The sequence below is a fragment of the Lycorma delicatula genome, chromosome 3 (assembly GCF_047948215.1).
Source record: "Lycorma delicatula isolate Av1 chromosome 3, ASM4794821v1, whole genome shotgun sequence".
NCBI lineage: Eukaryota > Metazoa > Arthropoda > Insecta > Hemiptera > Fulgoridae > Lycorma > Lycorma delicatula.
In genome coordinates this window covers 36,492,623-36,515,521 of record NC_134457.1, presented here as the reverse complement: position 1 = coordinate 36,515,521, position 22,899 = coordinate 36,492,623, and the positions used below count along the sequence as shown (strand labels likewise).

General features: G+C 29.6%; 1 protein-coding gene across 4 annotated transcripts in view; it reads right to left on the bottom strand.

Annotated features, from left to right (window-relative positions):
• The window catches only part of LOC142321503 (A disintegrin and metalloproteinase with thrombospondin motifs adt-2-like), a 181,510-nt gene extending 162,216 nt beyond the window's left edge, over positions 1 to 19,294 (bottom strand). For 3 of the 4 annotated variants that reach the window (XM_075359636.1, XM_075359635.1, XM_075359639.1), the window contains exon 1: positions 8,576 to 8,733. In XM_075359636.1, coding sequence (XP_075215751.1) covers positions 8,576 to 8,641 — 66 coding nt within the window. In that variant the 5' untranslated portion in view covers positions 8,642 to 8,733. Of the gene's footprint in view, positions 1 to 8,575; positions 8,734 to 19,204 lie in introns of those variants that run through there. The other variant, XM_075359638.1, reaches the window with a different exon arrangement.
• Between the last annotated feature and the right edge of the window lie 3,605 nt (positions 19,295 to 22,899).

Below are 22,899 nucleotides of genomic sequence, written 5' to 3'. Positions count from 1 at the left end.
ACATAGACCTAATTTTTACATTTTTTTTTTTTAAATCTATGTCACGTTATATATTCTCTGCACTATATAGATAGGCTACCTACATGCCTACATTAATTTCTTAATTAGCATAGAATACAAACAACTAACAATTTCTATAGATCAAGGTGTTAACTGGAACAATAGAAAATCTTAAACAAATAAATGAGCCAACTTCTTCAGACACTTTTGCGGAAGTCATTTATTACGTTCATCTCATCGTTTCTCTCTCATAATTATATGATTTGATATAAATATCTTCATTCACCGACTCATCAATTCCCAGCACAGATAAAAAAGCAAAATCATATAACTTTACAAGAATTATCCAGTTAACATAGTAAGCTTTCATTAAGAAAATAGTTTTTCTTCGTTCAAATATAACTGAATGAAAAAAATCTTTAAAAAATATTCTAAAAACACTATATCTATCATACGTTTGGTGATAAGTAAAAACCTTTAAATTTGACAGAAATATTTACTAAAACATTACCTGGGAGTAGTCCTGAATATACGGCTTACCTTAGGAGAACATGTTAAATATGTGACTCAAAGGGCAAAGGCCGTCAGAGCCTCACTATACCTAATACTGAACAGTGCCAGCCCATATCCACTGGCGACCAAATTGCTCATTTTTCGGCTATACGTCCTGGCGATTCATATGCTTACCCGCTTATAACATAAGCGGGTATGTTACCTGCTTATAACATATGCTTACCCGGCATGGGGAGCTTTGTTGAACTCCACGCTTCAAAAGAAATTAGAAGCCGTCCAAAATATAGCGTTGCGGACGATATTTGGAGCACCGTGGTTCGTCAGAAACGTCACTCTTCGCTCAGATGCGGGGCTACACACTATTTGCGGGGTGGCGCAGGCACGCAGACTGTTCGGGAGAGCGGCCGTGTCCGAACACGGCCATCTCCGAGACATCTGCCGCGAGATATCTACCATACTCCACAGGGTATAAGAAAACGGCCTCATGCCATATTAAACCAACCACCGCGAAGAGGCGGTATGAGAGTCAAAAAATGGCAAACCAGGCTTAGGAGCCTCTATATCGCGTAACCTATAAACGGAAACCGCGCGAAAATTCTGGCCGCGAAAGTGACCGTTTTCGCAATTAAATTTTGTTAAAACTATAAAAAGCTAGACAACACCCTCACCGTCCCACGAAGAAACCACGATTTCATTTAGTCAGCATATGCGACTCTCTCCGGAGAACGGGGCGCATTTCTCCCTCCAAGTAAGTGGGGCTCCGGTAGGCGCACTCTTGCTAGCCCGTAGGTGCTGGTATCGAAAGGACTTCAGCGGATGGACTGAATGGGAATCACGCCGGGATTACTAGGCTCAAAAGCTTAGTCTTTCACGGTCAGAACCGGTAAATAAATTTCACGATGGTCCCCGTACGGATAGGAACGCAAATTACCAAATTCGTCCATAAATAAAACTTAAAATTTATGACCGCCACTAAATAACCGATGAAATCCGCCCGATAATGAAAAAATACAGCAGGGTAGGACATTGTCCAGGCTCTGCCATCTGTAGGTAGAAATATTGAAACTCCCGCCGCCATTCTTGCGTTACGTTCCGTAAAACATTACTTAATAAAACGCCCTTTAAATTATCTCGAAGAAAAGTAACTATGTTGATTAAAAAAGAAAACGAATAACGATTACTCTCAGAACAGCAAAATATTTTACGTTGTCAATAGTATTACTCATAAAAACAGAGATGTTACATATAAAACACATTACATAGCGTCACAAGATGAGATAAAGAACTTAATTTGAAATATAAAAAAAAATTTATGGAAGTAAGTTAAAATATTATTTAAATTAACTTTCAAGGAATGTTTATTCCAAATTATTATTTGTTGAAATGCATCTTGAGCATGTAAATTAAAAAGCAAATATAACATTAGAGGGCAGATTTGATTTTCCCATTAAAATGCATTAAAACTGAGTAAATACCAAATATCACCTTTCGTTAAGAGGTGATGGTTCGTTGATAAATATTTCAATTGAATCGAAACGGATCTAAGAATTCAGAAGTGTAAATTAATGTGTCTAGTAAATATAAACGGTTGGCTTAGAAATTTACAGACATAAATTTAATTATTCATTGAATACATAGATAGCATTCGCTACTAGATGTCACATCAATCACCTACCAAAGAAAATTGTGATTCTTATGAAGTTTACTGGAATACGCTTAACTCTTTAAACAAATTTTTACTAGACATTACATTAATAATTCTCTTCGTTAAAAATGCTAAACAAAAAGATTTGTATCATCAAACGTTAGTGTGATGTCAATTTAAATCGAAGGATTGAAATATACATTATTATAGTGTAATATACATTATTCAAGAGTAAAATGGAGATCATCGATTTCTATAGTGGAGTAATAGTAGCCTCTTAACCTTTCACGCAAAATTTTTCGGGGGTAGAATCCTCGTCAAGGTTAGATTTTTTTTAATTTTCTACAGAATAACATTTTATTATATTCTCACACACAAGTTTCAAACTTATGCGGTAAATTAATAATAAAATATATAATACCCGAGGAAGATATGTGTATTGTAAAAGAGAGTTACGCAAAAAGTGAAAAAAGAATAAAATGTGATGAAACTGTAACGAAAACGTTCTCTTTAAAATTATTTGCACTTAAGAGAGTTCCAAGGTTCTAAAACTATATCATAAATATAAACTAAGAATTATTCTATACGATTATTAAAATGAACTGAAAAACAAGATTAAACTTCAAAAACCGACGAAAAAAATATTTTCATTTAAAATCAAAACGTGAATGTAAAAACAAATTCCACTGTTAAAGTCATCATCAGTAGACAAGACGAAAAAGCATAACCAGAAAAAAATAAGAAAATGAAAATCAAAGAAATAAAAAGACAATATTACATAGTGCTCGCCTTTTTTAAAGGTTGAACTGATAAAATTTATTTCAACAAAAATAATGACTACGCGACCCGGTCAAAGAGATATTTTCATGATTGAAAACTTTCACAAAAGGATTTCTAAACAATTTAAAAATTCCAGCAAGTTATTATTGTATATTTGTACCCCTATCGTAGTTCAATAATGAAGTTTCTGTTTTACTACTGCTACAGTAAATTTACCGATTAAATACTATTGTATAAGTACATTTTTTAAAACCACAGTTTCTAAATTCTGATTTTCTGATCAGTTTCCAGGTAATGCTAGGCTACAGCCAATATGTCTGGTTTTCAATATTCATAATAAGACAAACGCTTCTTCATTGTAGTTTTAAGCTTTCTTTTAGTTTTCCTTGAGGAAACTAGATTGCAATTATTCTCTTAAATCAACGTCCGCTTTTTCGACGGATTTAGTTTTGTCTTTAGTGATTCAGAAAACAGTTGGCATTTATCTAACCTTAGCCTTAGGTAACATTAAATTTGTAATTTAAAAAAAAATTGTTTTTACTTAGAATACGAAAGGCAATGTGGAAGTTTTTTCTATGATCCAATAATTCTTCTCTATCGTTTTAAAATAAGTTTGTTTTGCTGGATTTATTAAATTTTTTGTCATTCTTCAGACATGGATATTTTTTTGATCGGTTTAAAGTTAATTCTGTTAAAACTTTCTTGAGGAAAGTTTTATCTGTCCAACCTGTAAGGGAGGTTTGAGACTGGCAGTGCAAGACCGTGTCCCGGCTTCCAGAGTGCGGTCGCTTAGCCCTGCTTTGTCAGACCTGGTGGCTTTGCACTGGGGTTAGAGGCATGGCAAGGAAATTAAGATCCTACCGGCGGGCCTACCTGTCATGCCGGACTTACAGCCGGTAGGCGGGTAAGTTCGTTAGAGTAATGGACACTCCCCCGGGCTGTTCTTATGCTTCTCGTTGATCCACCCCGGCAAGGAGACGAAAAAACCTATAAAAGAGTTTCGGCCTTTCAACTAGGTAACTAAACCTAACTAGGATTGGAACCCAGAACCTTACCGGATGAAAGGCACAGATGCTACCACTTCGCCGAAAGTATTTCTAAAGGGATCACCACTAAACAAACAAATTAAATTAAAAAGGAGACTAATGAATTTTCATAATTACTTATTTCACAAGACATTATATTTCACAAGAATTTCGTGGGAAATTCTTTGTAAAATTTCAAAATAGTGCTTCACCTAGTTTTTTTTTTTTAATAAATTTATGTAGTTTAAACGTATTTCTTTGAAAAACGGAAAACTAAGATTAAAAAAAAAATAAATTATATTCATAAGGAAAACAAAAAAAGTATACAAGAAAAGTTAGTTTTAAATATGTATAAAAATATATTATACAAATAGAGATAGAAGAACAATCGCTGACATTTATAGGAACCAAACAGCAACAATAATAATCGACGAGCGTAAGAAAGAAGCAGTATAAAAAAGGAAGCCAGATAAGGAGGTTGCCTATCCCCGTTACTTCTTAATCTTTACATAGAACTAGCAGTTAATGATGTAAATGAACAATTTAGATCCGAAGAAACAGTACAAGATGAAAAGATAAAGATGCTACGATTTGCTGATGATATAGTATTCTAGCCAACAGTAAAAAAGATCTAGATGAAAGAATGGCATGGATGAAGCGTCCTACGCAAGAACTACTACATGAAAATTAACAAGAAAACAAAAGTAATGAAATATAGCAGAAATAAAGTAAATGGACCACTGAGTATAAAATTAGGACGAGAAAAGACTACGGGGGTAAAAGAATTTTGTTTTTTGGGATGGAGAATTACTAAAGATAGAAGAAGCAAGAGCGATATAAAATGCCGAATAGCACAGGCGAAACGAGCTTTCAGACAGAAATATAATTTGCTTATATCAAAAATGAATTTAAACATCGGGAAAACATTTTTGAAAGAATATGTTTAGGGCGTAGCTTTAAATGGAAGTGAAACTTGGACGACCGTTGTACCTGAGAAGAAAAAATTAGAAACTTCTGAAATGTGGTACTATAGGAAAATGTTATAAATCAGATGGGTGGGTGACAAAAAAAAAGAGATGAATAAAAGTGAAAAATGAAGAGATGTTGCGGCAAGTTGATGAAGAAAGAAGCATTTGGAAAATATAGCTAAAAGAAGAAACAGACTTATAGATCACATCTTAAGGCGTCCTAGAATAGTCGCTTTGATATTGGAAGGACAGGTAGATGGGAAAAATTGTCCAAGCAGGCAAAGGTTGTTATATGTAAATCAAATTGATAGGGATATCGGTGGTAGGGGTACTGAAATAAAACGACTGGCACAAGAAAGGGAATCGTGGAGACCTGCATCAAACCAGTCAAATGATTAAAAACAAACAAAAATTCCTTAAGAGATAATCTGCTTTTTCATGCATTTTGTAGTTTATTTAATAAAATATTAATTTAATTTTATTATTTAAAACAAATTAATAAAATAATGAATTTTCATAATTATATTTTCTGACAAGTATTTTCACAGTCAATTTCGCAAGAAATTCTCAACTAGTTACTTACTAATAATCATTTTATATCATTGATAATAAAAGAATTAAAAAAGAAGAACTAAAATTATACACATTTAAATAAACATTAAACATCCCAAGTTAAAAAGAGATAAACATTTTTCGTTTGTTATATTAGATAAAAAAATAAAATTTATTTTAACTTAAAAAAAAAACGAAAAACAAAGTTTTATAAACAATTTTATAACATTTAAATGTAATAATTAAAATAACAATAACTTGATTACATTCATTTCCTTTACTTTCCAGTTATAATAATTTTCCTTTCACTACAATATTTCGTAATTAGGAACTCGTTTTAACTCAACTTATATTTCAGTGATGTTATAAATAGACGAGGCATTCACGAAATTATTACCTTAAGAAAGTATAGTATCAAAATCTATTAAATAATAAAAGATAAACGGCAAAATTCTTTTAAAGAAAAAAGAAAGAAATAGAATATCAAATCTACATAAAAACATTCGACAAATTATCAAACATTACAGATCATAATAAAGGATCAGTACTAAATATTCCGTTTTCTTTCACGGTATATACTTGAGTAAAATTATTAAAAATAATTTACGACAGTTCCGATGACACATTAAATAAATTTGAACTGAATACTTTTGTAAAGTATATACTCGTTACGTATTGTTCTGTATAGTTGTTGATTTTGTAATTCAGTTTCTTAGTACTTATACAAATCATGGAATATTAATATGTGTAGAGCGCGTGCAGTCATGTTTTAAAAATAGCAATCACATTTTTGTGTTTAAATTTTTATATAACTATTAACTAAATCTGAAGATATAAAAACAGTTATCAACATATACATTTTTTAATTATGTTTTTCTGATCTTTAATGTTTGTAAATAATATACAGTATTACATAAAACAGTATGGAAGAATTACTCTACCTGTTTGTGTATAAACATATTGAAACAACAATAAGAGAATGTTTTTGTGACAATAACACAACACAACATATGTTGATGGTTAACATCAACATAAATAAATAGTTCATTAAAATCATAAAAAATTACAACAAATGGACTGTACGTATAATGAACATAAATACAATCTAAATAGAATTAAAAATTTTAATTTTTCTATTCTAATGATAACAAAATGGAACTTTTGAAAGACAAAAAACCGCGAATAAACGTGATCGGAGCCGATCTCAGTGGCGGAGTGGTATCGTCCTAGCCTTTCAACCGAAGATACCAGCTTCCAATCCCGGTTAGGCATGACATTTTTCATACGCTACAAAATTCATTATCATCCATCAATAACTGTAAGTGGACGTAAAACCTGTTATTGCTGTATAAATATGAAATATAAAACAAAATATTAAAGTAAAGAAGAGAAATGGCTATAATTTAAATTAAAATATAAAAATAATAAAGTAGTGAAATTTAAAAAAATCTGTATAAAATAAAATAATTATTAAATATTTGAATATGCCACGCTAAACGAAGTATAAGGAAATACTGAATTTATTTAAACATTAGCTGTTATTTAAAATGAAAAAGTAATCAAAAGACTATTACATTTTTTTCAAAATGAAGCATTTAAATTTTATTTTAAATAGATTATTAAAATATATTTTTGATTATTAGTTAAATGTTAAAAATAGAAATGGAGGTATAAAAATCCTTTGGAATTTTTAAGGAGCCAAAGTTTGGGTCTTTTTTAGAAAGTTGAAACACTAAGTCCTGAAGACATTTGTATTGTCTGACACAACAAGAGAATACATAATGATTTTTTTATAAATAAATGATTACGTATTTTCGATTTTAAACGACTTTTTTTTAATAATTAATCTACCTTTATCAACCAATTACTATCGTGTCTACTAGCGTATCTGAAGGTCTGCTACTTAAAAAAAAAGTCCCTTTCGGCACGCCAGAAGATGGTGGTAGATTTCACCGATGCTAAGTAGGGGATAAAAAATATTTCCACCTTAAAGTTAAGAAAAACTTCAAATTTACTCAATACGATAATGGTTGCATGAGAGAAAAAGTTTCACATGTTTAGCATACAAGCCCAATCTTCTTACAAGTCCACCAACATTTTGGTCATCCCTTGCCATAAGGGTTGGTCATATCAAAAATTGTTTTAGACAAAAGTTTTAGGTAATGTTTAGATTTTGTGCCTATTAAGGAATATATGATTTTTTTGTCTTCAAAACCCAATTTTTTCCAACCCCTGGCGCACTGGTTGATGATATCAAAAAACTTTACTTAGATAAGTTTTAGGTCCTTATCGAAAGAATAGTGGAAACTTTAAACGAATTCGATACTTTACTTAATAAGAAAGTTATAGCGTTATTTTGTTTTTCGAAACAGTACCCCATTTCCACTCTCATGGTCCGATTTTGCCCATTAACGAACTCGACCGAAATTTTGGGTCGTTATATATTATGTATCAATTTGAAAGTGATTGGTGTAAAATTACGGCAGTTATCGTGTCCACAAGAAAGTGAGATATATATATATATATATATATATATATATATATATATATATATATAAACTTTTGAACTAACGGTGGTTTTGGACCTGGTGGATGTGAAACACGAAGATATGTCGAAATTTTTCGGAAGTCGAATCACAGTACCCATTACAATAGGTAGGTCTTATGAAATCTAATTAATAACAAGTGATAAAAAAAAAACATTACATGAAAAAAGCTGGAAAGATAACATAATTGATATTTGTATCAATTCACAAAAAAAAAACACATTTAACAATGCCACAAAATGTGACAGAACAAAGATTTACGCGTTTTAAAGTGATAGATAACATATTTTTAATGCAAACTGTTATAAATAGACTCCATAGGAATGTTTTCTTGGAAATCAAGAACACGGTATCGATTACTAAATTGTGATAATTCTTTAAAATAAATCATACTGTTTACGATATTTTAAACTTAAACTCGAATCTATCGATGAACAGTTAAAAAAAAAATACAAGACTCAATAAACACAGAGAATATCAAAATTGCGCACGCGTGCAATAATAAGTGTAAACAAATAAAAATAATATTGTTATATTATAACAGACCAATGATGAGATTGCAGGTACACTGATAACAGCCAGAGGCAGCAGCAATAACACGATGAGACTCATGACGCATGACGTCAAGATGGGTCCGGCAGCACGTTCTTATCCGGCATAGCGTCGAGTCGCCACTGTGGACCTACAAACAAACCACTAACTGAGCGCACACCGACACCGACACACCACCGCCCGATTACAGTTTCTACCCCTTCCACCTACAGATTGAGCTCAGAAACTCATCATCTGGAGTGGAATGGATTTAGTTTTTGTCGTCGTTTTATTATTCCATAATTAAACATACTATCAAAGGAATGCCTGCGGCAACAATAAGTAACAATGAACGATAAAATAACATTCATTCATAATAAGTACAATTTAGCTTTCTTTTTAGAATAACTACAATGATATTAACGACAACTATTGTTCCAGTAAACGATTACAAGATTTAATGAATAATTAAAAGTTAATAAATTTGTTATTTATAAGCTTTTAAATTCATAGAACAGGAAAATGTTACAATTTATCATGCAAGCTCCAATACAGACTATGAATACATAAACTAATAATTTTATATTAGTTATAATAAAAATATTCATAACCAGGTCAGGCTTTCTTCTAACAAGTACAGATATTGACATTTTATTCGTTATTAAATCGTTTAAGATTTTTTCTTTCTTTATCTAAATCGTGTAACTTCCGTTTGATTACTCTTTTAGTATTTACTATTTAAAAAATATTAAAAAGAAACACAAAACAACTGTTTACAAAGAAATAAAACTATAACTAGAAACGCTTTTTAATTGTTAAACAGTTATCATCGGTAGATACAAAGCACAGGAATTTATCTTAACAACAACAAAAAAATAATATATATCCATAAGAATATATCATCCCACCCAAAAAAAAATTGAAGATAGAACATCAAAACTGGAGAAACTAATATTTATTACCAAAGACATCTACAATAAGAAGAATCTTTCCAAGGCCGCGAAACTGAGACATTATACAACTGTACAGTAGCAGCTCGTATATAGGCACTGTAGAACTGCAGCACCCTCTATTTCCACTTGATATTATCGATAATTTCTAATATAATGAGTCTTTTTTTCTTTAATTTTTTTTACACTTAAACAATATATAATTCTTAAGCTTAATGTCAGTAGCCAACCCCCAGTTTATGAAAAATATACAAAAATCTTTGTATGAAACTGTGCGCTTTACAGTTCCAGCGACGCGATGTTTGGTTATTGTGCGCATGCACACATAGAATTCTGCACGCGAGGTTGTGAGACAGAGAGAGAGGACTGACGTTCCCGCAGTGCCGACTCTGGCGTGCTGGTGGAAGGTAGTTTTTTTTTTACTCCGCGTGTGTATGGAACGTTCCTTGTTCGATCCCCTTCCTAATTTAGTCGGTGGAAGGAATATGAAAGTGGTTTAGTTGTTTTGTCAGTAGTGGTCAGAAGATGGAGGAAAGCAAGGGTTCTTTGATTGCCAAATCTATCCAAAACCACGCTGGAAGAGCGAAAGAGAAGGTAATTACTAAAAACTAATTGTGTATTTGTTTCTGTGTACATAGAAATTTAAATTAAGCACCATTGAACTGTAGTGTCTTTAAGCGGACATTTTATCTAGTTATTATCTAATAATACTAAAAGATATTATCTGTATTGACATTTTATTATTTATTCGGTTAAACCGAATACGGTTTTCAAGCACATTGTGCTTAAAAACTAAATTGTGGTGTGTACCATAATGTTCAAGATGAAGCCAGACAGACTAAATAAACAAATCTTTGACAAGTTGTGGAACATGAAAAGTAAGTCGAACTACCTTAAATAGATGGAAGAGGACCTCCTAAGGATTGGCTTGAAAAAAGAGGACTGTTACAATAGAAATAACTTCCGAAGAGTAATTTACAATGCAAATGCTCTTTTAACAGGAAAAAGGAAAACAGAAAGGAAGTGGACAGATGAGGAAAAACGAAGCCATGCCGAAAAAAGAGAATCGCTTGGAAAAAAAAAAAAGAGGCTAGAAAGAATTGATATTTGCATGGTCCTAAGTTGGCCTATTCGCATAAAAACAAAACAAAAATAATATATATAATACACTTCAAAATCAAAAAAACAGAAAGATTATCAGCCACAATAAGAAAGAGAATAATCGATGTCTACGGACATCCTCAGAATGATCGCAAAAAGACTAACCAAACAAATCTTCAATTATTTCCACAACAAAAAACTAAAACCAGATTTATTCAATCATACAAAAAAAGATGTAATGACACTCCAAATCACAGAAAGTATGCTGTTGGACAAAACCACCAAAACAATCATTAAGGACAAGAAAATGAAGTTCCAAACCAAAACTAAACGTAACCAAAATCCATTAATTCCCCAAATCGGGTGAAAAGAAAAAGAACAAAATAAATATAAAATTAATTCTTTACTGCTTTCTTATTTTACTTTTCCCGGCTATAACTCTATTGCTGCCGTAGGAGCATAGCTAAAGGAAAAGTATAGCAATCGATCAAAATTTTGAATATCAGAGTTTTTGAACTCAACCTTTCTGAATTAGCTTTGAATTTTTTATAATTCTTGTTAATTTTATCTGTTTGTCAAGTTATGAATCATGATTCTACCGTTATACGTCATGAGTAGTGAATATGTGTAGACGTATTATCATGGCTGTGAATATTATTAGAAATGTGCCAGAAAGACGAATGGAAAGGTATAACTTGAGTATAAAGTAGACAGACAGAAAAAGTTATTGGATAAGAGAACAGACAGGATTTGATGACGCTGTAGTCACAATAGCAGAAAATAAATGGAAATATGCCCGAGTAAAGAATGACAGATAGATTAAACAGATAACCGAATGAAGACCGTAACAGACGTAACCGAAAACACCAGAGAGTCGTTGAACGGACGACGTTACAAGGATAGCGGGAAATAAATAGATAAGACGGGCGCTCAAGACAAGCAAAAATGGCTTAGTTTGGGAGAGACCTACATCAACTACGTGGTGTCAGCGGTCTGAAGAAGAAGAAGAATATTATTAAAAATGTTATATGAGGTTGTCCAGCAAGAAGCTCCGTTAAAGCCACTACTAGCAAGGAAAGGAGGAGGTGGTATAGCGACCGGACACGCTACGAGGCGCGATCTTCTCCCCTCGGTGAGGGGTGGGGGGAATCGAGATGTTCAGCAAGAAGGTTCAAATAATTTTACTGAAAAATTCAATTTTTTTTTGCAGTTATACTATAAATACAGCATAATTTAAATGGTAAAAACGTCATCTGGATATGAGGGTTATAACCAAATAATTGTCGTAATATTTCACAAAATATTTGAAACCCAAAATATTCTGCTAAGAATTTCTTCGCTCTTCGGGTAAACGGTTTTAAAGAGTTTAAGAATCATAATTTTTATGTGTCCACAAGAAGTGAAATATATATATATAAATGTATTTATAAACTTTTGAACTGACGGTGGTTTTGGGATCTGGGGTTGTGAAACGCGAAAATATGTCAATATTTTTCCAGAAGTCGAATCATGATACCCATTACAATAGGTAGCTTTCTTATGAAATCTACCTAAAATATTACATTGTCCAAAATAAATGAAATAAACTATTTTGTAATTTGGGGATTTTTACCCATTTACAACCCCTTAAAATTGGATAATTCATTCGATTTGAAAAATAGATATTTTACATAAATATAAAACCAATAATTTATTTTTAATTATTAAAGATCTTTAACCGATTTGGAATAAAAGTCCATTTAAAACCATGACCTCTTTTATATGAAACATCGGACCTTTAATTATTAAATATCACGTTATTATTTTCAAGTCGTTTAAACATAAAGTGATGCATTCGTATTAAAGTGTAAGCTGCCCTTTCCTATTCGTATTGTATTATAAAGTATTAAATTTAAACTTGTTTTTCATATTATAATTTATTAAAAGCGTGTCATTACACCTATATTATTCGCATTTTTTTTTTTAATAAATTTTGTTTTTATAAGATAGGCATTTTTAATACTATTACGTTCTATTAAATAAAATGTTTTGTCCCTTTAATTTTTAAATGGATAATTTAATTATTAAATAGCAAATGTAATAATATTTTTTATTACTTTAGACCGGAACACTAGTTTATAATTCTACTTTGTAATATGTCGACATTAGAATATAAAAATTCAAAGTTTAGACCGTGTTTGTTTTTTTTTTTTGGGATGGGGTGCAATTTTGTAAAAACGTTTTTTTTTTACAAATATTGTTATTTTTTAATCGTTAACAAATGTGTCTAAGAAAAATATGACCTTAAAAAGGCGAAATCTCAAGATACTGAAAGTGACCTTGCTCTACAGCCTCACCCCCTTGACCTTTTAAGTTGAAAATTTAATAGCATCAATACCCAATATACAGAAGTAACCTGATCAAGTTTGGTCAAAATCGATCCAGTAGTTCTGGAGACACAAGGTTATTTAGAGGCCAACACCGAACAAACGCGCGCGCGCACATACACGAACATTAACACCCGGAAAATTTCCATCCGGTTTTTTTTTTGGTTCCTTAGGTGTTAAAACCTCAGATCCGGTAAATATTGCCCAAAAAATCCAATTTACCAGAAATCGACCGATTATAATACTCTCCCTTTTAGATCTATAGATCTGCTATAGCGCTATCTAGACGGGAAAGTAAAAATTAATGTTAACAATAATTGTATTCTGCTGTTAGGATATAATTTGCTAAACTATATATTGTACATGTACATACTGCATAAAAAAAATCCAAGGCCCAAAAAACAGTAAAAAAACATTTTCTACCAATATTAATAAAAAGAAAATACAACCAGATGGAGAATTTAGATGGTATAGACTACACTCTAACGTAATTTTTTTTTTTACTTTTACTTTTCAGTGTTACGTTGTGTTATTTAAAACCTAACTTGTAACTTTTATGTAAAATTATCTGTTAGCTGTTATGTTAATCTTCAAGATTTTTTTTTTATTTTAAAGATACAGTAAACAAATCTTTGCAGTTTGGTAATTGTTTTTTAACATATAAGGAAAATATATATAACTTATGCAAGTGAATCGGAGCATAACAATAAGCAAAAAAGAAATTCTATAAAAATAATCAGAACACGCTTTGTTTTGATTTATTTATTTTTTTAACAAAAAATATTACATTATTATTTTTAAAATATAATATTTAACAAAAATTCGGTACGCATATTTTATTCAAAATTTTTATAAATAATAAAACTCCTGATTTTATGTTTTCAAAATTGTTACCATTACATATATTTATTCGTAAATATCTCGCTGTGTTAACTATCACTTCAATCAAATTATGTTGGAAAAATGTGAAGCTCTATTATGAATTAAATGTTACCTCACTTATTCAAATAAAGAAGTTGTGGAAAAAAAATGAACAGTGATTGTGTAATTCAAATATTAAGTAAAAAGTTTTATATTTAAAAAAAAAAAAAAATTAGTTTTCTCTGATATGAAAAAGAAAAAAATGTTTTTTTTTCTTTGTTTAAAATTTTTTTAAATTTTGTTTAAAAAAAAATTAAGCACACCTTTTTCAACTGGCGCATAACGAAATAATCATTTCTGATGATATTCCGGAGGAATTAAAGCAACAACTTGCGATCATACAGAAAAATTCCAGTTATACTCATTTTAAAACAGATACGCCTGGACTATAGGCACATAATAAAATGAGATCTATTGATTTATAAATGGATTGAAAAAATACACTTTGGTTGGTATTTACTAATGAAATAACGTGTAAATTTTAATGCTGATCGAACTTTCAGCACCAGAAGAAATCGGCTTCCTAGTTGATTACATCTAGAGATCATAAAAAAATTAGCCTAAAAAATCCCGAATATTGCTAATATGTACTATTTATATTTGAAACTGATAAAAATTTGGAAAATAAATCTTTTACTATGGAACAATATTTTGATTGACTTATTAACTATCTGAAAATTGAGAAACCAAACAAATCAATAGTTTAGTTAGATTTTAGTGTAAAGGTCTCGTGCACAATATCCCATAAACTTATAAATTTTTACTACAAAGGCTTTGAACAAAAAAAGTTAAAACTATATAATTTATCAGAAGAGTGGCTGTTAACTGGACTCCAAGTTTTAAAAAACAATCAAAAATGCTTGGTAATAAAAAAATGATTTGTAGAATGTTTCCCCCAAAAATTTAACATCGATCCTAACTAAAAAATGTATTACTTCTGACACGTCGGTTATAATTGAAGATTAGTTTTAATGCCGGAGAATGAACGATTAAATTATGTAGGAAAGAATTATCTAAGAAAGAAAACTCGATAAAACCTCAAAATGAATTCAAACAATTATAAAATAAAAACCACACGAATAAAAAATATTTTGCAATAGATTTTATTGAAAACTAGTAAATCTCGATTAGCAAATATAATATGAAACATCTGAAGTTTAAGCTACGAACCAGATACGTACAAGTGTAAGATATAAAAAAGCCAGAGAAGGGAAAGTAGATTGAGTTACGTACGTACATTTGGAATGTTTGCGCTTGGTAAAGATCAGGTAGAAGTACTGATGATAACATCAAGGTGGAAGTTGCACAGTCAAAGTAGGCCTAATTTAGGTTGCCTTACTAAATTTTATATTATTTATTTACTTCTGTAATATGTGTATAATATATATAAGTATTCCGTTCCTTCAGCCGTGGATCCTGTAATCGACTAGAGGAGGAGAACTTTGAATCTAGACGATGAACAATGTACCAACCGTATGTATTTATCACTTCCTTTCTTATTGCACTTTAAAGAAATAATTTTTAATTTATAGCTTTATATTAATACAATGATTTCCCTTTCTATTTACTTTTACAATAAAATAAATAATAACAAAAGTAACGCTAAAGAAGAAAATGAAATTTTCGTTTTAAACAGTAACTAGATAGCCACTATCTATTACGCAAGATAATTTATTTATTTGCATTGGAAACTACAGATTGACGTCCAGTTATAGCTAAATTTCTTTTTTTGTGATAAAATACAATATTGTAGTGTATGAAAAATTACTGGATGAAAGGTAGAGACGCTAACTATCCGCCTTTGAGACCGGAATAATGATAAAGAAGAGGTTTATCGCGTATAAAAAAATGTCATACCTGAACGAAATTCAAGTAAAAGAGTTCTCTTGAAAACAAATATGGTAGCACTCCCCTATGAAGCAACCTAAGGATTCAGTTCTCCGTGAAAATGTCAATACTTTGTAAAGGATTAAAAAATCGTTGATATGTAGAAGAAACATAAAATGTAGGTTTAGTAAAAACATCAAAATATTTTGTCTGTAAAATATAAGGACTTTAAATGCTTTTCTGGTCCAAATAAGTACGACAAACTTATTTTCAAAAACATAAACTTCGGTTAAATATTGTGAGAGAGTGGTTTGTTTCTCATATTTAAGGGTTTCAGCACAAGTTTATTTACGGAAAAGATTATGTGATCCGCTATTTCATCGGATTCATTTTATTTAACTATGAGTTACGAGAAAGTAATTTGTATTCAAAACAGATGACCTGATTCTTTAGTTACCGTCAGAAATTTTAAAACTTGTTGCAGAACGTAAAAGTGTGGGACAGTAGAAAACCCCTTTTGCTAGAAAAGAGGACTCACCTCCAATCAAATATTTTAGTTGCTACATAACCTATTATTCTTACTGTTAAATTTAAGCCTTCATGATGAAAATTTCATTCAAATCGCGTCGTGATTCTTAAGTTACAGAATGACAATCAGACAAGTATTAATCAATCTATAACAATTACATAAATTATTTCTATGTAATAAACCTACATAAAAAATCTGATGTGGGCACCATGTGACTTCCTTGTATGCCTATTAAAGTACATATACATATTTTTTTTTAAATTAAAAGTACATAACATTTTATTTCATTAATAACTTTTGATATTTTTATATTATTATTATTGAATTATTATTTACTGTAATTTTTTTTTCAATAAGAGGTTAATAAATCAATATATTTAAATTATTAAAAAAAAAAATAAAAAAAGGAGATTAATTACCATTTTATTTGGCTATAACTCTGAAACCAACGAAAATAAGTACCATTTATGAGATATCGTTGAAAAGCTTTCAATGAGAGCTTATTACAATAGTTAAGAAAAAATCCAAAATCCAGATTTTTTGGATTTTGGTCTTTTTTGGACACTTTTGGTCCAGTCGATTGCAATTAAAAAGGGAGGTGCACAACTACATGTCAACAGTCCTAAATCCAACATTTCAATATCCTACGGCTAATCGTTTTTAGGTTATGCAAGATAAATACGTACAGACGTCACGCCGAAACTATTCAAAATGGATTCAGGGATGGTCAAAACGGATATTTTTTACGATCACAGTACTTCCTTTACTTCGTACAAGGAAGTAAAACTGAGATTATGTTACATTTCCATTTTAATAAAAAAAATATTGTATTATAAATTAGAAAGATAAAGTTAAAAAGTCTTCAAACATCCTACATGAATTAATTAACCAAAACTGGCTTGTATTGAAAACTTTGAAAAGCAATAAACAAAAAAATAAGCTAAACAAAAAAATAATGTATATTTAATACAAAAGTAGATAGAGTAAAAATATAAACTGAAAATTCAACTAGGGTAACCTATATTTATGCACACACACACACACACACACACACACACACACACACACACACACACACACACACACACACATACACACTTTCTATCATCTTCGATACTTTATTAATAAAAATGACATTAGAGGTTACATATTAATGAAATCTGTAAATAGGATTTTCTTTAACCTTCGGGACCACCGTTAGGTATTGCATCAGAAGATGAGATGGATGATAAGTAGTGTGTGAAAATGCCATGCCTGACCGGGATTCGAACCCAGGACATCCGGTTGAAAGGCCGAGACGCTACCACTCGCGCCACGGTGACCGACAAATAAATGCCTTACCGGGATCAGGCATGGCATTTTCATACGCTAGATTATCTTCCACCCATCTGATCCTCTGAAGCAATATCTAACGATAGTCCCGGAGTTAAAAAAAAAAAAAAATGTAGATTAGGTTGCAATATTCACCTAACCTACACAAACATCTTGTATTACAGATCAAAATTAATTAATAACTACAAATAAATTTAAAAAAATAGTAATAATTTAAATTTTTGCTAAGGGAGGTAACATACATAATAAGGGTCAGAAAGAAAATTATTTATTAAACTGGTAATATAATTTCTGAAAATCAAACTGGTTCATGACGATGATCTTTTATTATTATTTTTTTTTATAATCATTTAAAATAATACATTTTTTATTGTACAAGAAAATTAAGTATGTTTTTGATAAAACAAAAGCTTCGTTATCAGATGGTTTTATATTCAAACGCTAACTATTTTTTTACAAAAGAAAATTATGAAAAGAAATCGGTTATAAGGACACCATGTAGCAATATTTTTTTAATATAAAAATTTACGATAATCGATTAAAAAAATATCATGGACCTAAATGGAAAAAATCGTTCATTTCGTAACAGTTTCTATCAGAGACGTTTCCAAAAATTCCGTTATATTTGAAACCACATACTATATTCATTTCAAGAAAGTGGATTATACTCACTATAAATCACTGATTCAATAACATTTTGATCGTGTGTATCAACGACAAGACAAAGTTAATTTTTCAGCAGATTTTTTAACATTGTCATGAGTAGCTGCACTCAACTGAAGAAAAAAGTAGCATAACCTCGCTACATTAAAACTGAATATGATATTTGTAGTTTAAATAATTTTTTATATAATTAGGTCTAATTAATTAATTCAAAATAATAACAATTTAATACCTTTAAGAACATAATTTTTTATATAAAGTAGTTTACCTACCTTGTGTACATTACGTAGACAAAACGCCTAAATTAAAAATCGCGAAACATATGATAGTTGTAGGTTATCAGACTAAATTGATTACGGAAGAGATTCCCGTAATATTTGAATATTTTTAAAATATCTTTAATATTGTTTGTTATTTATATTTGTAACTCTAATTATTAAATTTTTTATTGTAGAAAAAATGAATATTAATATAATTTATTAATATAATATATTGACGTTAATTAATATATATTATTTCGTTGTATTTACAAATATTATTTATTTAACAGTTATATAATTCTGTATGCTCTTTGTATACTATGGTTGATATTTAAAAAAAATAATGATTACTTACAATTTCAAAAAAAAAGATGATGCACTCATTTGAAATTTACTACAGCCTTAGGTGATGATTATGAAGTGTAATATATTGAAAAAAATATCTCTATAATCTATTTATTAAATAATTGATAATAGAAAAATGCATGCATTAGAGATTATTGCATATACTACAAAAAAGTGTATGCAGAAAACTTAATTATTGTTTAAATAATTAATAATGGAAAAACACATGCGCTAATGATTATTGCATATAGTGAAAAAAGGTGTACGCAAAAAAAAAAATTAATTATTGTTGAAATAATTAATAAAAAAAAAAAAAAATGCATGCACCAAGGATTATTGAATATACTGACTATTTTAGTTAATGTAATGAACTAATTTACATTGGCAGCTTTCATATCAAGGCTGCTGTAAATAAAACAATGCTTGAAACTCTGATGTGCTCTATAGCTTAAGAATTTTTTTGGAGTAATGACTAGTTCATTTCCTCAAAAAAAAAGAAAAGATATAATTATTCTATATATTTAATCAAAATACATTGGTTTAAAGTTAAAACCAGTTATTATTGGAATTTCTTAAGTAACTATTTTATTAAAAGTTTGAAATGGTGATAGATAATATTTATTAAAGTGATGGAGCGAGACCAATAGGATATTATGCTATAAGTTGGCAGTAATATAATGTATGTTTTCATTAGTTCGTATTCATTAGTTCACTTATAGATTCTAGATGATAAAATGAATTCAAAAGTTATTAGCAGTACTGTTACATTTATTTCTACATATGTAACCAATCGTTAGGTTTTTACACGTTTGGTTTGTACATATTTATAGATTATATTTCATATAATATTCTTTTAGTAAATTGGAATTCAAGTACATAAGTAAGTTATTAGGCTGTTTACATACACACAAGTGACCTGATCATTTAATCTATACTTAATTTTTTCATGATTTTACAAAGTAATTTTTGGTTAATTAAAATCTGGTTGTGATATCTAGCATTTCTTAACCAAAAAATCACGCTAACCCAGGCATTCATTAATTCAAACTCTAAACTTCTGTACTTAGAATGAATTCTTGCACATTTCTGACCAATTGTTCGTTTATGACATATCAGTATTTCACAGTCAGAAATGCACTGATTTTCATAGTACAACGCACTACATAAGTTGAATAACTCAAACAATCTTCATCAAATTTTCACATACACAACTTCAGTTACACTACTACAGCACATCTAAATTTCAATGAAAATGATCTAGCAGTTTTGGAGATGTTTAAGCCGCAATTTTTAATGTAGGCTTATGAATATAGGGAACTTAAATTTTAAATGAATGATATTTTTATACTTCTCGTACCACACTCTTATATTCTTTTCCAAGACTACACTAAATAGAAGAGGAAAGAGTCCATCCCCCTACCTGACGCCAGTCTTGTTTCCGAAAGGATGAGGTATTTCCCCTTTAAATCTAATCTTGGATTTTGTGTCTGTGAGAGTCTGCTTGATGATATTTATCGGTTTTGGGTCTATCCCAAATTCTATAAGAATGTCAAACAATTTTTTCTGGTCAGTTGAATCATAGGCCGTTTTAAAATCTACTAAAGGTTGATCACTATTCTCTTGTTTGCCAAGTTGTATTTCTGATGACTTTTCAGGCAAAACATCTGTTATGCACTAGATCTTTCTTTCCTGAACCACCTTGATATTCTCCAACTTGTGGATTAATTTGTTTTTCTAATTTGTCAAGCATAACTATAGAAATATTTTTTTTATATGTAATCTGCAGAAGAGATATTCCTTGGTAATTGCTGACATCCATTTTGTCCCCTTTTTTTTGAAGTAGATGAATTAGAGCCGTTTTCTACTCCTCTGTGAGTTCTTTTTTTCCTCAAATTCCTGTAAGCATTCTATGTAGCAAGCAGATTATACTCTCCTTGGCATATTTCCACATTTCTGCTCTGATTGAGACTTCACTGACTCTGGGATTCATTGTTCTGGTTTTTCTTCTGAGAATTTTTCCTCTATTTCTTCACAATTGAGTAATTTCCAAAATATTCTGCCAGGATTTTACATTCCTTTTTTTATTATAGATTTAACAGATTCATTAATTCATTATAACTGACTCAGGACATTAATACAGCTTAATAAAATTCTTATCCAACAGTTGTTACGTAAAAAGCTGTTTCTCTTAAGTATTTTTTTTTTTTTTACATCTTAGAACTATAATTTTAACTTACCCTTTTTATGTTGTTGTTATAACAATGTGGCCAAACAAAGTAACATTTATTTTTATTTTTTACGCATATCCTGATCTATTTAGTAATCCAATTTCATGTTTTATAGTACAATTTATTTGTACTTATAAACTCTTCCTGCAAGTTAAAAATTTTACAAATTGTAAGTAACTTTTATGTATTCCTTAATATTTTCATTATCTTTTTCCTCAATTAAGGTTAATTACCTTATATTTGTAATTTTGGTTTGAATCAACATTCTCAAATTATATAATTGACTACATATATATATATATATATATAATAATAATAATTGAATTTTTATCCCCTTAAACAGATTAAATTTTTAATTTCTTCTATCTTCATATTTAAAACAATTTTCTTTGCTTAATTATGGTGACATTAATAAATACATAAAAAAAATCTGTGTCTTAACAACTAACTACTAATCGTGCATGTACTAACTTACTAACTATTAACCAATAAATTTAACAATTAATTTGGGTATTAATTATAATAGTTTATACGCACATTAACTGGTGGTAGGTTTTTATGTATATTATTTATGTTGCTATAATATATTTAAACCTTGAACATTAAGTATAACTTCTGCTGAATTTTTTTTTGATCAACAAAGTAATCAAAACATAAACTAAAATCTGATTGTTTTGAGGTTAAGATAACTAGTTATTAATTTATATAGTTTGAGGGTCTTTTCTTTTTTCCTTTATTTGGATCATATTTTTTTTTTTTAGATGCTCATAGTAGAATCCTTTCCTGTAAAATGTAAGTACAAGGTAATTTTGTTCTTAACTGACTGACTTCTTTATCAAAATCATTAATTTGGATTATCTCTCAAGAGATATTTAAATTTATTAACTTTGTTGATTTTTCCATATTTTATTATTGGTCATGAATTCTGCATTATTGAAGGAAATTTTAAGCCCAACTTTATCTGTGATTTCTTTTATGTGGTTTACTTGTTCTGCTACTGTGAGATTTTCAAGAAAATTGCAGTGTCATTAGCAAAGGCTTGGCAATTAATTCAAATAACTTTCAATTTCAGACCCAGTATTATTTCATGATGTTTTCCAAATTTTTATCTTTTCCCATTCTCTTATTATCTTACTTTTTCTAAGATTAAGTTAAAAATAATTGGTGATAAACTATCCCTTGCTTTACTCCTGTTTTAATTTTAAATTTTTCTGAGAATTCTCCCTTGAACTTTTCTTATTATGATTGTATTTTTATAATTGTACAAATAAAATAGTTGTATTTATTTCAGAATATTTATATGATATTTGAACTATTTTTTCCCAGTTCCTATTAATGAAGTTGTTACATCGTATAGGCCAGTAATTCTTTCAAATATATCGCTCAAGTACTTGTTTCATCCACAAATATATTTCAATATTTATCAACTCCCAATGCAACTTTATTCTTTTGTTCACTTCTACTCTAATGAGGCGAATAAATTACTTCGATTGATTTTATCATAAAAATTATTTTGCCACTGCTGATAAACTTATTTTTTTGTGTTCATAATTATATTGTACTTTAATTTATGTTACTTTTCATTGTGATTCACCTTCATCATATTGTTGTAGCTCAAAAGTTTTACCTTTCACTCTTTTTTTTAAAAAGAGTCAATTTAATTTATTTATGTTCTGGAACCAATTCCAAATCTTTAGGAAAATATTCTCCAAAAATTGTTTATCCAGTTTACATGATATTGATTTGTTTATTATTCTGAGTGTAAATTCAGTAAACTTTTACCATTTTTTAAAATCTTTTTCTGTTTACATGCCATT